The following is a 17,710-nucleotide window of genomic DNA, read 5'->3' as shown; positions in this document are numbered from 1 at the left end:
AGAGAGAGAGATGCGCTCTGCATGGTGGGACATAAAAGAGAGCGAGTACTTGGGCGAGTAGGCCGTGCGGTCAACGCTGCCGCGCGCGACTTTGCGCGCGAGGCGGCGCAGCTTGAGAACGGCGGTGGGCGAGAAGCCGCCGCCGAACGTCTCGTGGAGCAGCAGGTTGAAGTTTGTGTAGATATGCAGCCCATCTCGTGGAAAATATGTGATAAAAAAAACGTCGCCTCGAAAGCGCCCGCCGGTATGTGTCCAGATTTGTTTGCTAGAGATGCCTTTCGGGGCCCAGAGATAAAACTTCCCTGAAAAAGAATTTAAAAGAATTCGCTATCGCTGAAAAAGAATTTAAAAGAATTTTACGCAAAAAGAACTCTAATAGTATCTCTAATGGAACCTACAACACTGGGCACGCGCGAAAGCAGCCTCCACAAACTCAAAGGGGTCTAGATTTGGAGCGCTAGCCGAAGATCGAGGGCGCTCGGCCGCGTGTAAGAGGTGGCTGGCGCCCTGAGGCGTCAATTGGTGGCGTGGGGAGTGCGGAACGCTACTGACGGCGCGACAGGGCCTCTCTCCGCTGCGTGTGCCGCCCATCGGCACGCGTCGAGGCACGCGGGTGCGCAGACATCGCGACTCTGCCCGCTCGCTCGACCCTTTTGCCGCGAGAGGGCGCCGGCCGCGTCGCGTGTAAGAGGTGGCTGGCGGCCTGGCGCCCTGAGGCGGCATTTGGTGGGGTCAGCGTGCGGTGCTGAGTCTTAGTCGTCGGCGCTGGGGCCAGATCCCAGCGCAGAACTCTGCAACGCTGGCATGCAAACACAAGAAGACTAACCCTACTCGTCGCCCTGAATGGTTGGGCAAGTTGTGGAGGACACGATCCCGGCGTGAACGCAACTAACTGACGGATCCGCTCCTGACAGTCGCACGCGCCGCGCTGCGGCGCGTGCGACTGTCTTTGTTTGAAGTTAAAAGTCAAATCAGAGCGCCGTCGGCGTTGTCCTCCATTTTCCTCCCCTGGGCCCCCGTCCGGGACCGCTCCGGGACGCACGCCGGCGAAGCACCATCAAGCTGTTGTACGGCCCCGGCATCGCCTTCCCAGGCTTAGCTAGACTGAGAGATATTGTGGGGACATGGTTGGTCTCTACAATATACTCACTGACACTCCACCTCCCAGAGCTCGTCCCGGTCCATCACGGCCATCCTCGTCCTCCGGAGGGCCCCCGGCCGCGGCGCGGTGCGGCGGCGTCACAAATCCGACCACAGAGCAGCGGGACGCGGTCGGGCGATCTAAGGCCCACTGAGGCGTATGCATTGCCCATCCAGGGCTATCACCTGGACCCATCAACAGGCGCCTGCGGCGCCGTGGTCACGAGGTGTTGTTCACACCTGCCCAAGCATTCATGCAGCACAGTAGACCTAACCCTAACCCTAACCCCAACCCTAACCCTAGGTCAGCGTGCGGGGCTGAGTCTTAGTCGTCGGCGCTGTGGGGCCAGATCCCAGCGCAGAACCCTGCAACGCTGGCATGTACAGACACAACAAGACTAACCCTGACCCTAACCCTAACCCTAACCCTAACCTTAAACCTAACCCTAACCCTGTCCCTCTAACCCTAATACGTAACCCTAACCTATCCCACCCCCTAACTCCACACCGCACCAGCGGGGGCGCCCGGGCGGAGCCCAGGTCCCCGCCCCTCTTTCCTCTAGGCCGTAGGCAAAGGCCCTTTGGCGGTCTTTCCGTCTTTGTGGATGTGCATGTGTTTGTGTGCGCAGGCGTCGTCTTTTTCAATTTCAGATTCACATCACAGCTCTTCAGGGCAACAGCCAACACGCAACAGGCAAGTTCTGACAACAGTGACACGAAAAGTGAAATGAACACGCCACCCGCGCATTCTGCTCCTCCGTGTTACTCATATACCGCACTGGTTGGGCTCCTTATTATTTTGGTTGTGGGCCCCGTGTTTCGTACGGCCGCGTCAGCCGGATTGTCGACTTGAGCGTCGAAGTCGGCATCTCGACTCCGGCCACCCCGTCGAGTACGCGGTACGTCTTGATAATTTCGAGGCCCTCGACCACGCGGTCGCCCTCGGATGTGGTGGCGCGCCGCCATCGGCGCTGTACCCGCGTAGCGTACGTGACGTCAAAGCTCGAGCCAAAGGCGCTCGACGTCGTTGTGACACGGATGAGCTCGTTCGAGCCCCAACCCTTCTCACTCGGCAGCTCGACACTCCTCTCCACCACCTTGAGCTCCGCCGCCGAGCCCGGGCCGCCAGCTTCCCGTTCGTACCGCAAAAGATTCGGCGTGCGTGCGTCCCAGCGGACAGCCGCCCCGCCGGTTCGCGACTCAATCTCAAAACCGCGGTCAAAGACGTCGCCGTAGTAGCGCCGCCCGTCCAGCCCAGTCATGGCGTCGCTCGAGCGCCTCAGGTCGACGAAGCGAACGTAGTACTTCTCTCCGCTCTGAATGTCGCCCGTCCCGCCGAGCAGCTTCCAAGCGCCCTGCGCCTGGCCAACGTCACCCTCGACCGCCGCGACACGGCGCTCGCACACCCACGTGCCGTTGAGCGAGGGAGGGTACAGCACGTCCACGTCGACGATGGGCTGCTCGCTCAGCATGTCGAAGCCGCCTCCAATTCCCTCGACGCGCCTCGCCTCGAATCCTGGCGGTGCGGTCGCGGCGGAGGTGTGGCACGGAGGACCGGCGAGGGCCGCAGACACAGCGACGAAGTGGCGGCGAGGCAGTGCGAAGGATGGCCCGCAGCAGAGGAGGGCGCTCAGCATTCTCGGTGTACGACGAGAGGCGAGGAGCCGAGCAGAGGCGGCCAGGAGAGATAAAGTCGATGTGGGCTCGCTCGGCAGCTTAACTAAGGAGAAAACAATTGGCACCCAAACAGCCTTGTTTGTGTCTGTGTGTCGCTCGTGCGTGTCGTCATCATCTGTCTTGCGTCCACCCATACCGCGTTGGTGTCCAGTCCGAGCCTGACTGTTCTTCACCTTACTACATACATACAGCCTCTCCCGTCGCGGCCCGACTGGGGCCGAGTCCGCGGGGGCTCGCACGGTGCACGGGCCGGCCGCTAGAGCACGTACTGTGCGCGCGGGGGCGAGTGACTTCGAGAAGTCACTAAGTGACTTCTTGAAGCCACTCCTACAGATAGACACCCGGCGGCAACCCGGTATACACGTGGGGAAAAGAATTTTACCTACCACGCTGGGCACGGGACTCCTCTCCTTAAAATCCCTGTGTGGTGGCGGCGTGCCGTCTCCTCCCATCCCTCCCTTGGGTTGTCTGTTTTCTTTCTTTCTTTGGGCACGGGACTGGCGCGCACTGGCACTAGCACAGGTACAAAAGAATTTACCATAGGCGACCGCTCCCTCGCACAACATTGGGCACGGCGATGCGGGCCCTCCTCCCTCGCTTTTGCAAAATCCTGCAAAGGTGGGGACGTGTCTGTCCTCGACCCAGCCCTAGCTCGGGATGTTTTTATTTTTATGTAAACTGGGGCACGGGACTGAACAAAAACACTCTCTCTGGACTGGCGCGCACTGGCACTAACACAGGTACTCTGTGGGGGAAAAGAATTTTCCGCTACAAGAATTTCTTGATTCTTCCCGCGTTGTCGTGTTCCACTTCCAGTGTGGTCTTTTCTCGCAGCTGCGAGACATGCTTTCTCGGAGCGGGGCATCCAAAACAACAGGGCGGAAGGGAGGGGTGACCATACGCGCAGCGCAGGAGGGGTGCCCCTAAGGGGGCACAAAGGTAGCTCAAAGGGGAGTGAACAAGACGCCGCACAGGCGACGTGCACGCTCGCCGCCTGCGCTCGCCGCGTCGCTCTCTCCCTCCCCTTCTTTGCTTGAACTAGGGAATAAAGAGAGCTTCTGCGAGCCGCGCTCGGCCCCTGTCGGGCGCGATGGCCGCGGCAGTACCGCCGATTGATCTGCACTGCGTTCACGCGGGGCCCGACGCCCCCGTCCAGGGCCCCGCTGCCCACCCGCTGGTGGTGGCTACTGCCGTCCTCCGCTGGGGGCCGGTTGCGGCTGCGCCGAGCGGAGCAGCGCGCGTGCAGCTTCCGCACCACGCGATGCTGCGCGTCTTTGGCCGGCGGCTGCGCCTCGCGGCGCCCCCCGCCGGTACTCCCGCCCCGATGGTCTGCCCGCTGGACCTCGCTCTCACCGGAACCGCGTGGGCTCGCTTCCTGAACGAGCTGCTCACGTGCGGGCTCCTCGACGCGGCCCCCTTCTCCTCTTCGGCTGCACTACAGCTGGCGATCGACCGCCTCGATGTGTCGCCAGCGGCGCTGGAGGTGAAAGAGCCCGATCTCCTCCCGGTGGGGGGCCTCGCCGCCGCGGCCGCGCTGGCGGGGGATGCTGCTCATGCGCAGCGCGAGGCGCCTCGCCGAGCCAGCGCCGCGGCGTCTGCGGCGAGGCCGGCGGCGGCTGCGCGCGCGGCCCTACCTTCTCGCCAGCGTCTCCGCGTACGGCCTCCCCCCGAGTGCTAACCCGCAACTACTGGCGAGCTATTTTAAGGACTACGTGCTCGCGCTGGAGGGCGCGCTGCCCCCTTCGCTCTGCGCCCCCAACGTTGCGGGGCCGCAGTGGCTGGAGGAGGCGCGCGATGCGGCGACCTACTTGCGCGGCGACGCTGGCCGCCGCAGCGTCGAGGATAAGCGCCTCTACCTGCTCGCCCCCGGCGCCCCGCTACTGTTCTCAGTCCTTGGCGACGTCCGGCGGGGGGGGGAAGCGCGCGACCTCGTGTTCGCCCTCGCCACCGCGCTCCTGCCGGACGCGCGCATGAGTGCGCCCACCACGCCGCTTGCCACCGCCGTGCGGCGCGTGGAGGCCTCGCTTGCCCCGAGGCGGGCTGTCTTGGCCGCTGCCTCTGCCAACGGCGCGTCCCCGCAGTCCGTGGTGGCCGCGCTGGTCGAACATGCCGCCTCGCTGCGCTCACCGAGTGCGGTGGCTGCAACAGACACGGCCCCTTCTCGCTCGGGCGCCTACGGAGGTGACGGGGGAGGCGGGCTGGCTTTTGGCAGCCTGGACGCGGAGTTCTCCAGCGCCCCGTTCGTGGACTTCGAGCGCACCATCCTCAACTCGCCGTGCCACACGCCGGACGAGCGCGCCGGCATCTTCGACCTCGCGCTGGCTGGCACTTTGCGATCCACTTTGCGCATCCTCGTGAACGCCCCTTCGGCCGCCGCCCTCTCGCGGCGTCGCCCCTGCCTGGGCAAGCTCGCCGAGCTGCGCCCGTTCCTGCCAGAGTACCTCGCCTCGGCGGTCCTACGCCTCTACTACAGTAGCCACTGCCACCGTGATCGTCCACGACGCGATCTTTGGAACCTCGACGCGCGCTCGGCGGCGGCGTGGCGGCTCTCGTTGCGCTCCGCCGCCGTGGCGGCGGTACGCCCCGTTGCTGTCCTAAGGCCTGATAGTTCCTCCCGCCGTCGGTGGGGCGCACTCGCCTTCTCCCCTCGGCGACGCGCGCTGCCGGCCGAGCCGCGGCGCGGCTCGCCGCCGCGGCGTGCTCAGCGGCGGCGTGGCAGCTCTGCGTTGCGCTCTGCCGCCGTGGCGGCGGTGCACCCCGTCGCTGTCATGGCGCACATATCTGCTGGGCCCGGCAGCGCCTCTCGCCGCCGGTGAAGCGCGCTCGCCTCTTCCTTTGGCGACACGCGCGCCGGCCGAGCCGCGGCGCCTGTGGCTGCCACGACGCGATCAGCAGCGGCGTGGCGGCTCGCGTTGTGCTCCGCCGCCGTTGCGGCGGTGCGCCCTGTCGCTGTCCCAGCGCCTGTTTTGGTGGGCCCGACAGCGCCACCCACTCACCGTCGGTGGGGCGCGCTCGCCTCTCCCCTTCGGCGACGCGCGCTGCCGGCTGGGCCGCGGCGCGATCTTGTGCCAGTGCGCGTTCGACGGCGGCGGCGTGGCGGCTTGCGTTGCGCTCCGCCGCCGTGGCGGCGGTACGCCCCGTTGCTGTCCTGGCGCCCACCTGTTGGGCCTGACAGTCCTCCCCTCCCGCAGCCGGTGGGGCGCGCTCGCCTCCACCCCTCGGCGGCGCGCGCTGCCGGCCGAGCCGCGGCGCGGCTCGCCGCCGCGACGTGCTCGGCGGCGGCGTGGCAGCTCTGTGTTGCGCCCTGCCGCCGTGGCGGCGGTGCGCCCCGTCGCTGTCCTGGCGCACATACCTGCTGGGCCCGGCAGCGCCTCTCGCCGCCGGTGAAGCGCGCTCGCCTCTTCCTTTGCGTCGCCAGCCGAGCCGCGGCGCCTTCGGCTGCCACGACGCGCTCAGCGGCGGTGTGGTCGCACGCTGCTGATGATCGCCTTCATCGCGGGGCTTGGGTCGGTGCTGCCTGACTCCGCGGAGGCGGCGGTCTTTAGCGAGGACTTCCTCCGCACGCTGCTGATGATCGCCTTCATCGCGGGGCTTGGGTCGGTGCTGCCTGACTCCGCGGAGGCGGCGGTCTTTAGCGAGGACTTCCTCCGCACGCTGCTGATGATCGCCTTCATCGCGGGGCTTGGGTCGGTGCTGCCTGACTCCGCGGAGGCGGCGGTCTTTAGCGAGGACTTCCTCCGCACGCTGCTGATCGCCTTCATCGCGGGGCTTGGGTCGGTGCTGCCTGACTCCGCGGAGGCGGCGGTCTTTAGCGAGGACTTCCTCCGCACGCTGCTGATGATCGCCTTCATCGCGGGGCTTGGGTCGGTGCTGCCTGACTCCGCGGAGGCGGCGGTCTTTAGCGAGGACGGCTCGCGTTGCGCTCCGCCGCCGTGCGGCGGTGCGCCCTGTCGCTGTCCCGGCGCCTGTTCTGGTGGGCCCGACAGCGCCTCTCGCTGCGGTGGGGCGCGCTCGCCTCTTGCCCTCTGCGACGCGCGCTGCCAGCCGAGCCGTGTCGGCTGTCACGACGCGCTCGGCAGCGGCGTGGCGGTTTGCGTTGCGCCCCTCCGCCGTGGCGGCAGTGCACCCCGTCGCCGCCCCGGCGACTGGCACCCGTCTGGTGGACTTCTCACCGTCGGCGGGGCTCAGACTGTGGCGCCTAAAGCCTAATGCTGTGGCGCCCAGAGGCTGGGCGCGGTCCGCTGCTGCGGCATGCTCGGCGGCGGCGTGGCAATTTTGCGCCTGATAGCGACAAGGCATCGGCGGGTCGTGGCGGCAGTGCACCCCGTCGCCGCCCCGGCAACTGGCACCCGTCTGGCGGACCCCTCACCGTCGGCGGGGCCCAGACTGTGGCGCCTAAAGCCCAATGCTGTGGCGCCCAGAGGCTGGGCGCGGTCCGCTGCTGCGGCATGCTCGGCGGCGGCGTGGCGGTTTTTGCGCCGCGCCCCGCCGCCCTGGCGGCGGTGCCCCCCGTCGCCACCCCAGCAGCTGGTACCCGTCTGGTGGACCCTCACCGCCGGCGGGGCTCAGGCTGTGGCGCCTAAAGCCTAATGCTGTGGCGCCTAGAAGCCGAGCCGGCTCAGCCACCCACCCGCCGTCTCCCTGGAGGCTCTTGGCGGGTCGCCAGGAATGCGGCGCAAAGCATCCAAACCCGTCTGCTCGGAAGCTTGCACTGTCAGGCTGTGGCGCCTAAAGCCCAATGCTGTGGCGCCTAGAAGCCGGGCCTGCAAGGTACCACTTTGGGACGCTCGCGGCACCGGCCAGCCGGACGCGCGAGGAACCTGCGGACGCTCACTGGCACCGGCGCCGAACGCGACGGACGCAGAGAGGCACCGCCTTGGGCAGACGATTACCTTCGCGAGCTGGCCCACGGAGCTGGCCCACGGAGCTGGCCCACGGAGGCTGGCCCACGGAGCTGGCCCACGGAGCTGGCCCACATGGAAGGTCGCCGGGAATGCGGCGTAAAGCATCCTGCGCCTGGGTGACGGCGATAAACTACCTTCCATCGGACTGGGTGACTGTCCTTAAAATACCTTCCATCGGAGCTCCTACCTGGGTGACGTCTCCAGCCCCCAAATACCGGACCAGCCCAAGGTGATGGCTCTAAAATTCCAGCCAGCCTCGGTGATGGCTCTATAATATACACCTATAGGTGAGCCGTCGGCAACCATGGCACGCTGGCTTCGCTTCGCTAACACGCTGGGGGCGCTCGAGCTCCTCGCCGCCGACGTCTGCGCCGCGGCGGCAGCGCGCCCGCATTGCCGGCGCCCGACGATCTGGCCCGCCAGTTCATCCTGCTGTCGCGGGCGCTTCACCTCTTCGTCGACCGCGCTCGCTCGCCGGCCAGTCTCTGGCGCGGTCCGCTACCGCCGACGGCGGCTCGGCGAGCGGCGCTGGCGCGCGCCTCGCTCGGGCTCGTTCGCGCCGCGGCGGCAGCGCGCCCGCATTTTGCCTGGCTCCCGACGATCTGTCCTGACAGTGGCCCGTCGCTCTGCCGCCGTCAGCACAAACCGCCGCCACTGCCGTCGCGCCCTGCGCCAGTGCGGCGGGGCGCCTAGCGCCCAGCTGGGCCTGACACGGCATCCTACCGTCGGGGCAACTCAGCTCAACGATTGGGTGAATTCCGGATGACTGCGCATAATGGGGTTGACCCGCCGCGCAGCAAGCCGGTGTTCACGCCAATTCGAGCTACTACATCGCTTCACGTTCCGAGCCATACGCACCTTACAACAATGGGGCAGGAGTTAAATCGGCTCGCGCCGAGCTCCTGCTGTCGTCATCGTCGTCCTATGGGCGTGCGAGGGCGGCGGGCACCGACGGCTCAGCCGAGTCGGGTCGGTAAAGCCCTCCCACTGTTCTTCGGTGGCTCTGTCGCGAGACGGTTGGCCGATCGGAACCCATTAACTACTACGTGGAGTTCATCCCCGATGAACGACTCATGGTCAAATTGCCCATCTCGACTTGCCCGTTGTCAACATCACTAGGGAGATTTGATTGGCGCTGGCGCCTGCTGTTGACAAGTGGGATCATCTGGCTTCCGGAATACTTCCGCGAAGCTGCCCCCAGCAGGCGTTTGACCAAAATCCAAATTTCCCTACTCCAGTTGAGGCGGCCCTCGGACCCGAGAAGGTCTTTTCTCGCAGCTGCGAGACATGCTTTCTCGGAGCGGGGCATCCAAAACAACAGGGCGGAAGGGAGGGGTGACCATACGCGCAGCGCAGGAGGGGTGCCCCTAAGGGGGCACAAAGGTAGCTCAAAGGGGAGTGAACAAGACGCCGCACAGGCGACGTGCACGCTCGCCGCCTGCGCTCGCCGCGTCGCTCTCTCCCTCCCCTTCTTTGCTTGAACCCACCACCATCCCCTGTCACCTCCGTGTGTGTGTGCCTGCTGGGGGATCATCTGGCTTCCGGAATACTTCCGCGAAGCTGCCCCCAGCAGGCGTTTGACCAAAATCCAAATTTCCCTACTCCAGTTGAGGCGGCCCTCGGACCCGAGAACAACTTCTCTTTCTTTCTTTCTTTTGAATTTCCGCCATCGCACATCCACACATGGGCATGCACATCACGGGCGTCTCATGCGGAGAGAGAGGAACCCGATACTTGGCTCGTGAGGAAGAGAGGAGGGGCGCGCGGCGGTGGTGCGACACCGGTACTGATCTGTACGCACAGGCGTCTCCTCGCCGGAAATCATCTCGCGTCATCCGCCATGTCGACGTGAATTAGGCAGGCCGCCCCTCACATTGCGTTGAGCGTGTCGACGACCACAAACGACTGGATGAAGGCCGGATAGTCGATCCGCCCCTCGGCGTCAGTGAGCCTCGAGCCCCGCAGCGAGAGGACGAGCGCGTGGACCTGCTCGCGCTGCAGCACGTCGTGCTCGGCGCGCTCGTGTGCGAGCACCACCTCGAGCGCCTGCTCAAAGTCGTGCTCGGCGAGGAAGCCGGTGCCCGACTCGTCCAAGTGGCGGAAGGCCTTTTGCATCACCGGCGTGCGGTCGTATAGTGCCGACAGGATGGCCTGCATCACCTTGAGCCCGAAACGCGCGCTCGCGTCCTCCAGCTCGGCGTCCGACTGCGCGCTCGAACGGCGTGCGTACACGCTCGAGCGGCGCGAGCGGCGCGAGCGGCGTCTCGCCGCCGCGCCCTCGTCGCTCTCCGGAAGCCCAAACGCGGCCACAAACTCGAGGTAGCTGACGCGGCCTGCGGCAAGGGCCGGGCGGCGACGTCAAAACACGACCGTCGCGCGCGCGGGAGCGCCATGCCGGGGCGGTTTGGCCTGCGCGCGAGAGGTCGATGTGCTGGACGAGCCGCTCCATTGCACCCCGCGCGACGACCGAGACGCCGCACGCCGACTGCAAAGCCATCAGCAACTCGCACACGTCGGGGTACGAGAGCGCGCCGTCCGCCTCGGACCGTCTCAAGATGGCGAGGAGCGAGCCGCCGCAGAGCGCCTAAGGAGCCGACGCGGAGGCCGGTTGGGGCGCCACAGGGAGCGGGAGGAGGAGCCAGCGGAGAGCGCGCTCGCACCCCGTACACGTGGGCCCGGCTGGCGCGCAGGGTGGAGCGCAGCTCGCGCAAGTGGCGTCGGGCCTCGCGGCCGCACGAGTTGCGTGGCGAGATGAAGTCGCTGCCGTCGCTCCGCCCGCCGCTCGACCGGCGGTCGCCCTCGCCCTCTCCCTGCCCCGCCTGCATCTCGGGGCTCGCAACCACGAGCAGAGCGCGGAGCACCTCGACCGGCTCTGCGGGGTGTCGCGGGTCGGCGTAGCCGAGGTCGTACACCAGCTGCCTCAGCTGGCGCGAGGAGAGGCCGAGGTTGAAGCTGCCGAGGACCTGCAGCACCTCGCACTGCCGCGCGCCGGAGCGCGTCGCGGGGTCGAAATACGACAGCAGCTCCGCCAGCGACATCTCGCGCGAGCGCGCCAGCAGCGCGCGATGAAGTCGGCTGAGCACCGAGTGCTCAAACTCTTCGAAACGGCCGCATGGCAGGCGGACTTGGAAGCGGTCGAGCCACAGCATGTACTGGACCTGCCCGCCCGGGACCCCCTCGCCGCTCGTGCCCGCCTCGGCGGCCGTCGCGAGCAGGCGCGGCGCGTACGCCGGCCAGAGGGCGCCGTACTCGGGGAACTGCGCCGCGAGCGCCGCCTCCCACTGCGCGTACGGCAGGACGTGGCGCCGGAGGCTGACGGCAGGCGCCGCCGCGCCGCGGTGCGCCGTGGCCTGGCGGTGCGCCGACTGCTGCTCGGCTGCCACGAACGCGCGCGTCAGCTGCGACTTTGAGCGGCAGATCAGCATTCGCATCGCCTGCAGGATATCGTCGTCGACGAGGATGGTGTTGTCCTCCTCCTCGCAATAGACGACACGCTCGATCCGGTGCCCTCCCGGAACGAGGTCGCCGCTCGAGCGCCGCTCGGCGACGGACGGCCGCAGCGGCACCGAGATGAGCGAGTGGCGCACTACTCGCCTCTGGCCCGCACACGAGCTGCCGTCGTAGACGGTCTGCGCGCGCAGCAGCGGGCGCCGCCCCGAGGGCTCGTCGGCCGGCTTCCCGCGCGGGACGCGCGGCGACATGCTCTGGACGGGACGCAGCCCGCGGGACGGCGGGAAGGTTTGCGCGAGCAGCTGCTTGCTGCTCCCCCGCCCGCGGTGCCTCGGAGAGTGGCTGTCCAAGAGGCTCTCGGAGCGGCGAGGCGAGATCGGCTCGGCCGCCGGCGCGGCGTCCGCCCGCAGCGCGGCCCGCGACGGGCTGAGGTCCCAGGAGCTGTGGGGCCCGTCGCTGCGCCTCCGGCGAGGCGAGAGCGGCACGCCCGACGCGCTCACTCGGTACAGCAGCTGGCGCCACGAGGCCAGCGCGGCGGCACGCCGCCCGCGACTCTGCTGCCGCTGCGGGCGCCGAGCGGGCCCGAGGCGCGCGCACGCCAGCCAGTGTGCGATCCGCGGCATGACGACGAGCAGGGCCCGCTCCTCGCAGAGCGCCCGGTACTCGTCGAGCGGCGGCGCGTAAAACTCTTTGACCTCGGCCGGCCCGCGGTCGTCGAAGACGAGGACGCCTACATCCACAACAGCAGCCCCGCCTCGGCCCGCCCGTCCGAGCCGCCTCTCCGCCGGTCGTCGGGCGCGAGGGCGCCGCCGCGGTTGCCGCAGACGCCGCCATAGTTTGAGGCGGAGAAGATGGTGAGCAGCATCGCGTCGTGCTGGATCTCGTACCCGCGCTTGCGCTTGGGCAGCTGGTGCGAGCGGATGATCGACTGGACGCCTAGCGTGGCCGTGGCCGCGGGGTGGGGGTGGGTGGGGGTGGGGGGGTGAGCGGCACCCGGCGTTGCCATCGCTGGAGTCGGCCGGGAGGGGGGCACCGTTGCGCGCGCAGAAGGCCTTTGTCAGGTCGCGCCCGAACTGGATCGAGACGCCGCCGCGGTTGTCGGAGGCGACGATGCCGTCGCCGTCATGAGGGTCGGCCCAGAGTGCGTCGAAGAGCAGCGTGTCGTCGCGCGTCTGCGTGTACCATACCTCCAGAGTATCGAATCCAGTGTGGGTTCAGCCCCGTGGGTAGTGTGGTAGCATCGCGACGTCCCGCACCCGGTGAACACGCCAATGCCCAGGGACCCCGTGTTGCGTGTCTGACTGTCACTGTGCCGGCGTGCGAGTTCGGGCCTGCAGGACGGACGGCGGCTGGCGGCAGGCGTCGATGGCGCGGATGTCGTCGAGCGTGACGTCCTCCTCGCGAAAGAGCCCGCCGTGGATCACGAGCGCCCACTCGCCGACGAGCGAGGCGATGGGCAGGTTGGTGAAGAGGTTCTGGAAGAGGTCGATGAGCAGCTCGTCGTGCGGGTACTTTGCGCGCACCTCCCACGCGAAGCCGCCGCCGTTTGCGAAGGGCCTGCGAGGCAAGGGGCGCGGGGGAGTGCGATGAGCAGCGCGGGCGGGAGAAACCCCCAGCTCGGGCGTGGGGGGCTGGTGCGAGAGGATGGTGCGGCGGCGGCGGCGGCGGGTTGGGCGAAAGCGGCGGCGGCCGGCGGCAAGGGCGGTGGAGGTGAATGCGGCAGCGAAAGCGGCGGCGGTGGATGCGGCGGCGCGGGTAGCACTGCGGGGGTCGCACCGCTCGTTCAGGTCGCGCTGCTCGTGGTTGCCGCGGTTGATGTGCCTATCACCCCGGTCCGCGAGCCGGGTGAGGGGGGGGGGGGTGACGCGTAGCGCGGCGGCGTAAAGGCCGGCGTCGCGCATAATGTCGGGGCACGCGAGCTTGAAGGCGAGGAGGAGGACGAAGATCTCCGTCGCGTTGCGGCCGCGGTCGGCGATGTCGCCGTTGAATAGGTACGCGTTGCCCGGAGCTGGCAGGCCATGTTCCTCAAAGATGACTAGGACGTCCTGCAGCTGGCCGTGCGTGTCCCCGCACACGAGCAACCGCTCACCCGGCTTGGCGGGCGGCGGCACGTGGATGAGCGAGCCGCAGGCGGCGGCCTGCGGACGGGGGGGCGACAGGCCTGGCGGCAGGGACGGCGGCGAGTGCGTCGGTGTGTGGAGGCGTCGCCTGCGCTTCAAAGGCGTGGCTGGCGGCGATGAGCATCTCGTAGACCATCTTGCGGGGCAGGGGCTTCGCGTTGGGTGAGCGCAGGTACGAGTAGAGCTCGCCCGCCTTCTTGAGCGTGTATGGCGGCGAGAGGGCGAAGTCGCCGTCGTAGGTGAGCGCCGCCGCGACCGAGCTCCACTGGCTGTGGGCAGCGGCGCCGCCGCCGCGCGGGCTGGCGAGCGCGCCGCCACGCGTGGGGAAGCGCTTCGTCATGAGCTCGTCGACGCTGCACCCCTTCAGCTGCTGCTCGAGGTAGCTCAGCTCCTCGGCCTGCTCCATGGCGTCCCACGCATCGAACGCCGCGTCCCCCGCGTCGCTCGCCTCGCTGCTCGTGTCGTCAGCCTCGTCCTTGTACGGAGCCATCCGCTCGTGGTTGGACGAGAGGCGCGGCCTGCTGCTCCTCGACGTGCGCGCAGGGACGCTCTCGACGCATCCCATCCCCGCGAGGCGACAGCGGCGCGACGAACGCAGTGGCGCGCCGAGTCCCCACAAACTAGGGCGCAAGGCCTCTCAGACAACCTTGCATTATGACACGGCGAATAAAATGGCGCGGCGGCGAAGTGTGTGTGTGTGTGTGTCGGCGAAGCTGCCGCCGGCTTCCCGCCTCCCACCCTCCCCACCGCCGGCACTGCAGCCGCCCCAACCCCGCCCTCCCAACCGCCGCCCTCCCCGCGCCGCTCTCCCCGCGCTGCTCTCGCCACCGCCCCCCCCCCCCCCTTCAGTGTCGGCCCCTCTCAATGCCGGCTGACGCCGCACGTGCCACGAGCTGGAGGCTCCGGCCTTTGGGCTGCCTCACCACGCCGTCTTGCGCCCCAGCTTGACGCGGGCGCCGCCCGCCTCCACCGTGCAAACGGCATGCTGGTCCAGGCAGTACGAGAACGCGTCAAAGTCCAGGATGCCGTCCAGGTCCACCTCCTTGAGCTTGCGGTTGGCCTGTGCCACGGCAACCAACGCCTCCGAGTATGGCAGCGGCTCGCAGTCCCCACCCTCGTCCGAGTCGTGCGGGTCGCGCATCGTCGCGGGGTGACCGATGCCGAGCTCCATGTCTAGCGAGCTGCGCAGGTCGAGCGCCTCGAGGCCGCTGAAGATCGCGAGATCTGCCAGCTCCTCCGGGCCAAAGTTGCGCGAGCAGTACGGCAGCGAGAGGACACGCAGCGAACGCGTCAGCCGGCTCTGCTTGGGATTCTCGCCCTCCGCATCGGTGCCGCACAGGATCCGGGAGATGTGGGCCGCATCGTGCCAGTGCAGCTCCTCGAGCGACGTGCACGCCTCCAGGAGCGAGCGCGTCTGCTCGACGAAGCCCTCTTCGGCCACGGCGCCGTCCGTGGCTCTGATCATCAGCGAGCGACAGCCCGCAAGCTGCGCGGGCTCGGCGCGCGCGTGCTTCTGCTTGTCGAATTTCTCGCCGCGCGGCACCGCGTACGCGAGCAGGTCCGCATCGACGAGCACCTCGAGCTCGGCGTTTGCATCCACGCCACGAGGCGGGCCGGGGAAGGAGTAGTGGACCTTGCCCGAGCGCTGCAACGCTGACTCCTTCTGCTTCTTCTTCTTCTGCTGCTTTTGCGCAGCAGTGCGCGCGGCCTTCTGCAGCAGGGCCTCGTCGGCCTTCTTCTCCGCATCGAGCACGCTCTGCCGCACCACGCGGATGAGCACCTCCGAGTCGTTGTCGAAGTTCTCGCCCTCCGCCGAGTCCCACGGCGGCGGCCCTGTGCCGAAGTGCTCGTCGGCCCAGTCCTCGAATTCCGCGGTGCACTGCCGCACGCGCTTGGCCTGTGCAACCGCCTCCTCCTCCGTCTCAAACTGCCCTTCGACAGCTGTCGTGCTTCGCGACACCAGCTCGGCCTCGGAAAATTGACGGCCACGGTGGCAGCCACGGCCGCTCATGGGATAGCTGGTCACTGCGACCAACCAAGGATCGTGCTCGGCTGGGGCTTTGCTCTTGGGTGCCATCCACCTCCGATAGGCGAGGGCCGCGACGGCGGTCCCAGTGACGACGACGACGAGAGTCGCGATTGGTCCGCGACTGGGTACCTACGTACGCGGGAAGACCGCCGCCGCGCGAATCGGGTGTGAATTCCTTTTGGCTGGGCTGCTGTGTACTCGAGTTCAGGGAGAGCGACTGGTCCCAACGATGGGCTACACACCGACGGCGACGCAGCGGCAGGCCAAGGGGGCGGCGGCCGAGCCAGCTAGGGCTGCGGCTGGGGAGCAGGGGAGAAGGCCATCTAGAGGCCAGACAGTGCGAGGTCCCTCCCTGACTTCCATGCGCATGCCACTTCGGTAGAGAGCACTTTCGCGGCGAGCGGCCCGCCACCGCCTCCGCGCACCGCCGCTATGCCGCTGCCGCCCCGCGCCTATTGCCAGATCGCGACGTTTGAGCGCAGCTCACGTCTAGGGTACCCAGGCTCCGGGCCAGTGTGCGGGGAGCGAACCTTAACGACCGCCCAGAAGATTTCTGAGCAAACCAATCGGGCCAGGATCATCAGCATATGTCCCCTGCACAACATCGTGGGCGTTTGAGCAGTATTTGAGGAGCACCGCCACTCTGAAGTTCGGCCGGGTGGTCTGCAGACCCCCCCCCCCCCGGAGCAGCAGAGGCTCCGTGGGGTCGCAGAGTCGACGCTGGGAGTCGCACTCGTCAAGCCATCGCAGCACCACGCGGTTTGCACGTACCGCTCACATCCCCTCCACCGCTGAGAAGGCGCAGATCGACCGCCGGGCCGCGTAGTCGTCGTTAAGGAGCGGATCCGGTTTTTGGAGCCGTACGAAGAGGTCCCAGACGGGCGAACATGCGGTTTTTCGACGACCACACGCGATGTGGTATCTGCTTTTTGCTAAAAACGGGCCGCCTAGTGCAGCATCACTAGTACAACACGCAACCACACTGAGAGCTCCACACTAGCCGGTATAGGCGAGCGACGACGGCGTCACGGTCGCCGGAGTGGACGCACTGCACACACACTGTGACCGTGTCGACGGTGTGACAGTGAGCGACACAATCGTCGGCGCCGCGCTTTCGCGGCGCCCCGCAGTCTACACGCCTCGGGCGCACCCCTGAACGCGCCATGGGCGCGCAGATACACCGCAGCGCCGTGGAGAATCCACACCTGGCCGGTCCCAAGCCCCGTCCTGGGCCTCCAGGCGGCCGAAGATCGGCGTTCGGGCGGGATGAACTTGTCGGAAATGGAGCACACTTGGCGCGGCTCGCCGCTCGCGGTACCTCGTGAGCCGTGATAGGGCAAAATCTGGGGTGAATACGAGGGACAGAGGTCGCAAGTTGGTCGCGCAAGTTTGCGCGGCGTGGCGCTGCCCCGCTGCCGAGGGCGCCACCAACCCGTGGCGGCGGCATTTCCAGCCCAAATTGGGCGTTCCGTGCGCCTTGCCGGCGAGAACGGACGGGCTGTGCAACGTTGGGGGGGTGAGTGGGAGGGAGGTGGTCGTGTGCCTACTTTGTCGGCCGCGCACGACAGCGATCATCGCCACCCTCCGGCCGGCCCGGCATCGCCAACCTCGCGCCTGGGGCACGGACGCGGAGGCAGGTCGCTAGACTGAGATGAGACCGCCAGTGGAGTTGGGAGTCCACCGAGCACCGGCCACCGCGCTGCGAGCCTGTCGGCTGCGAGTGCACCAGCGGACGAAGCGGCCGCTCGCGGCGAGGCCTCGACCGCGCCGACCGCGCCCGGCGGCGGCATGAGCACGACCCGGACGATGTGTTCGTCGGGGGCGGCCGTCGGCGGGCGAGCGATGGTCAGCGTCGTGCCGTGCGTCGCGCCCGGAGGAAGGGGCACGATCCAGCGCGCTCCGGTGCTGGTGTCGAGGACGAGGCGGCCTCGGCGCCGCTCGGCACCGCGATGAGCATCGCGGCGCGCGAGCGGAGAGAGAGCTGTCGGCACTGATAAGAGCACTCTGAGCCGCAAGAAAAAGAATTCTTCGCGCGCGCTCTCTAGGCCTCCCCGGAACCTCGCCTCTCCATCTCCAGCCCATGCGCCTGCGTCCAGCCACGGCACCGTGGCTGAACGGAAAGAACCCGCAGCCGGACCGCGCGCACGCACTGACAGGGTGCACGATCGGTGTGACACGAGTCTAGAGCGCCCCGAAACGGCACGATCAGACCTAAGTCGAAGGAGCATCATCAGTCTCACCCACTTCGCTCGCTGCCCACCGTCTCCGCTCCCTTCCGCTTGAGCCGCCGTCGCGGCCCTCGTTCGTCCCACTGGCTGTTGGCCCGTCCCTGCGTTGCCTGCGTTATCCCTCCTCCTCCGCGACTCCCTCAACCCTCATGTGCTCAACGC

The 17,710-nt window shown here is 67.7% G+C and overlaps 4 protein-coding genes across 4 annotated transcripts; 1 reads left to right on the top strand and 3 right to left on the bottom strand.

Moving 5' to 3' along the window:
• Positions 1 to 4,141: 4,141 nt before the first annotated feature.
• On the top strand, positions 4,142 to 7,549 carry EMIHUDRAFT_212839 (hypothetical protein; the record flags this gene model as incomplete). The annotated part of the gene is made up of 3 exons (XM_005765489.1): positions 4,142 to 4,300; positions 4,524 to 5,270; positions 7,484 to 7,549. The coding sequence occupies 3 exons, from the start codon at positions 4,142 to 4,144 to the stop codon at positions 7,547 to 7,549; spliced, it is 972 nt and encodes a 323-aa protein (XP_005765546.1).
• Positions 7,550 to 9,359: 1,810 nt separating this feature from the next.
• Positions 9,360 to 11,422, bottom strand: EMIHUDRAFT_452029 (hypothetical protein; the record flags this gene model as incomplete). Its single annotated transcript, XM_005765488.1, has 3 exons — positions 9,360 to 10,054; positions 10,131 to 10,305; positions 10,382 to 11,422. The coding sequence occupies 3 exons, from the start codon at positions 11,420 to 11,422 to the stop codon at positions 9,591 to 9,593; spliced, it is 1,680 nt and encodes a 559-aa protein (XP_005765545.1). The 3' UTR covers positions 9,360 to 9,590.
• Positions 11,423 to 11,901: 479 nt separating this feature from the next.
• EMIHUDRAFT_427814 (hypothetical protein) lies at positions 11,902 to 13,905 on the bottom strand (the record flags this gene model as incomplete). Its single annotated transcript, XM_005765487.1, has 6 exons — positions 13,380 to 13,905; positions 13,071 to 13,309; positions 12,948 to 12,992; positions 12,503 to 12,728; positions 12,205 to 12,343; positions 11,902 to 12,107 (listed from the first exon to the last, which is right to left on the bottom strand). Exons 1-6 carry the CDS (start codon positions 13,854 to 13,856, stop codon positions 11,902 to 11,904), a joined length of 1,332 nt encoding a protein of 443 aa, XP_005765544.1. The 5' UTR covers positions 13,857 to 13,905.
• A 2,189-nt stretch (positions 13,906 to 16,094) lies between these two features.
• EMIHUDRAFT_212834 (hypothetical protein) lies at positions 16,095 to 17,110 on the bottom strand (the record flags this gene model as incomplete). The annotated part of the gene is made up of 5 exons (XM_005765486.1): positions 16,095 to 16,267; positions 16,471 to 16,553; positions 16,749 to 16,796; positions 16,868 to 16,934; positions 17,002 to 17,110. 5 exons carry the CDS (start codon positions 17,108 to 17,110, stop codon positions 16,095 to 16,097), a joined length of 480 nt encoding a protein of 159 aa, XP_005765543.1.
• Positions 17,111 to 17,710: the final 600 nt, after the last annotated feature.

The sequence above is a fragment of the Emiliania huxleyi genome, assembly GCF_000372725.1.
Source record: "Emiliania huxleyi CCMP1516 unplaced genomic scaffold EMIHUscaffold_55, whole genome shotgun sequence".
NCBI lineage: Eukaryota > Haptophyta > Isochrysidales > Noelaerhabdaceae > Emiliania > Emiliania huxleyi.
The sequence above is the reverse complement of the archived record's forward strand: the minus strand, read 5'-3'. Positions and strand labels throughout refer to the sequence as shown.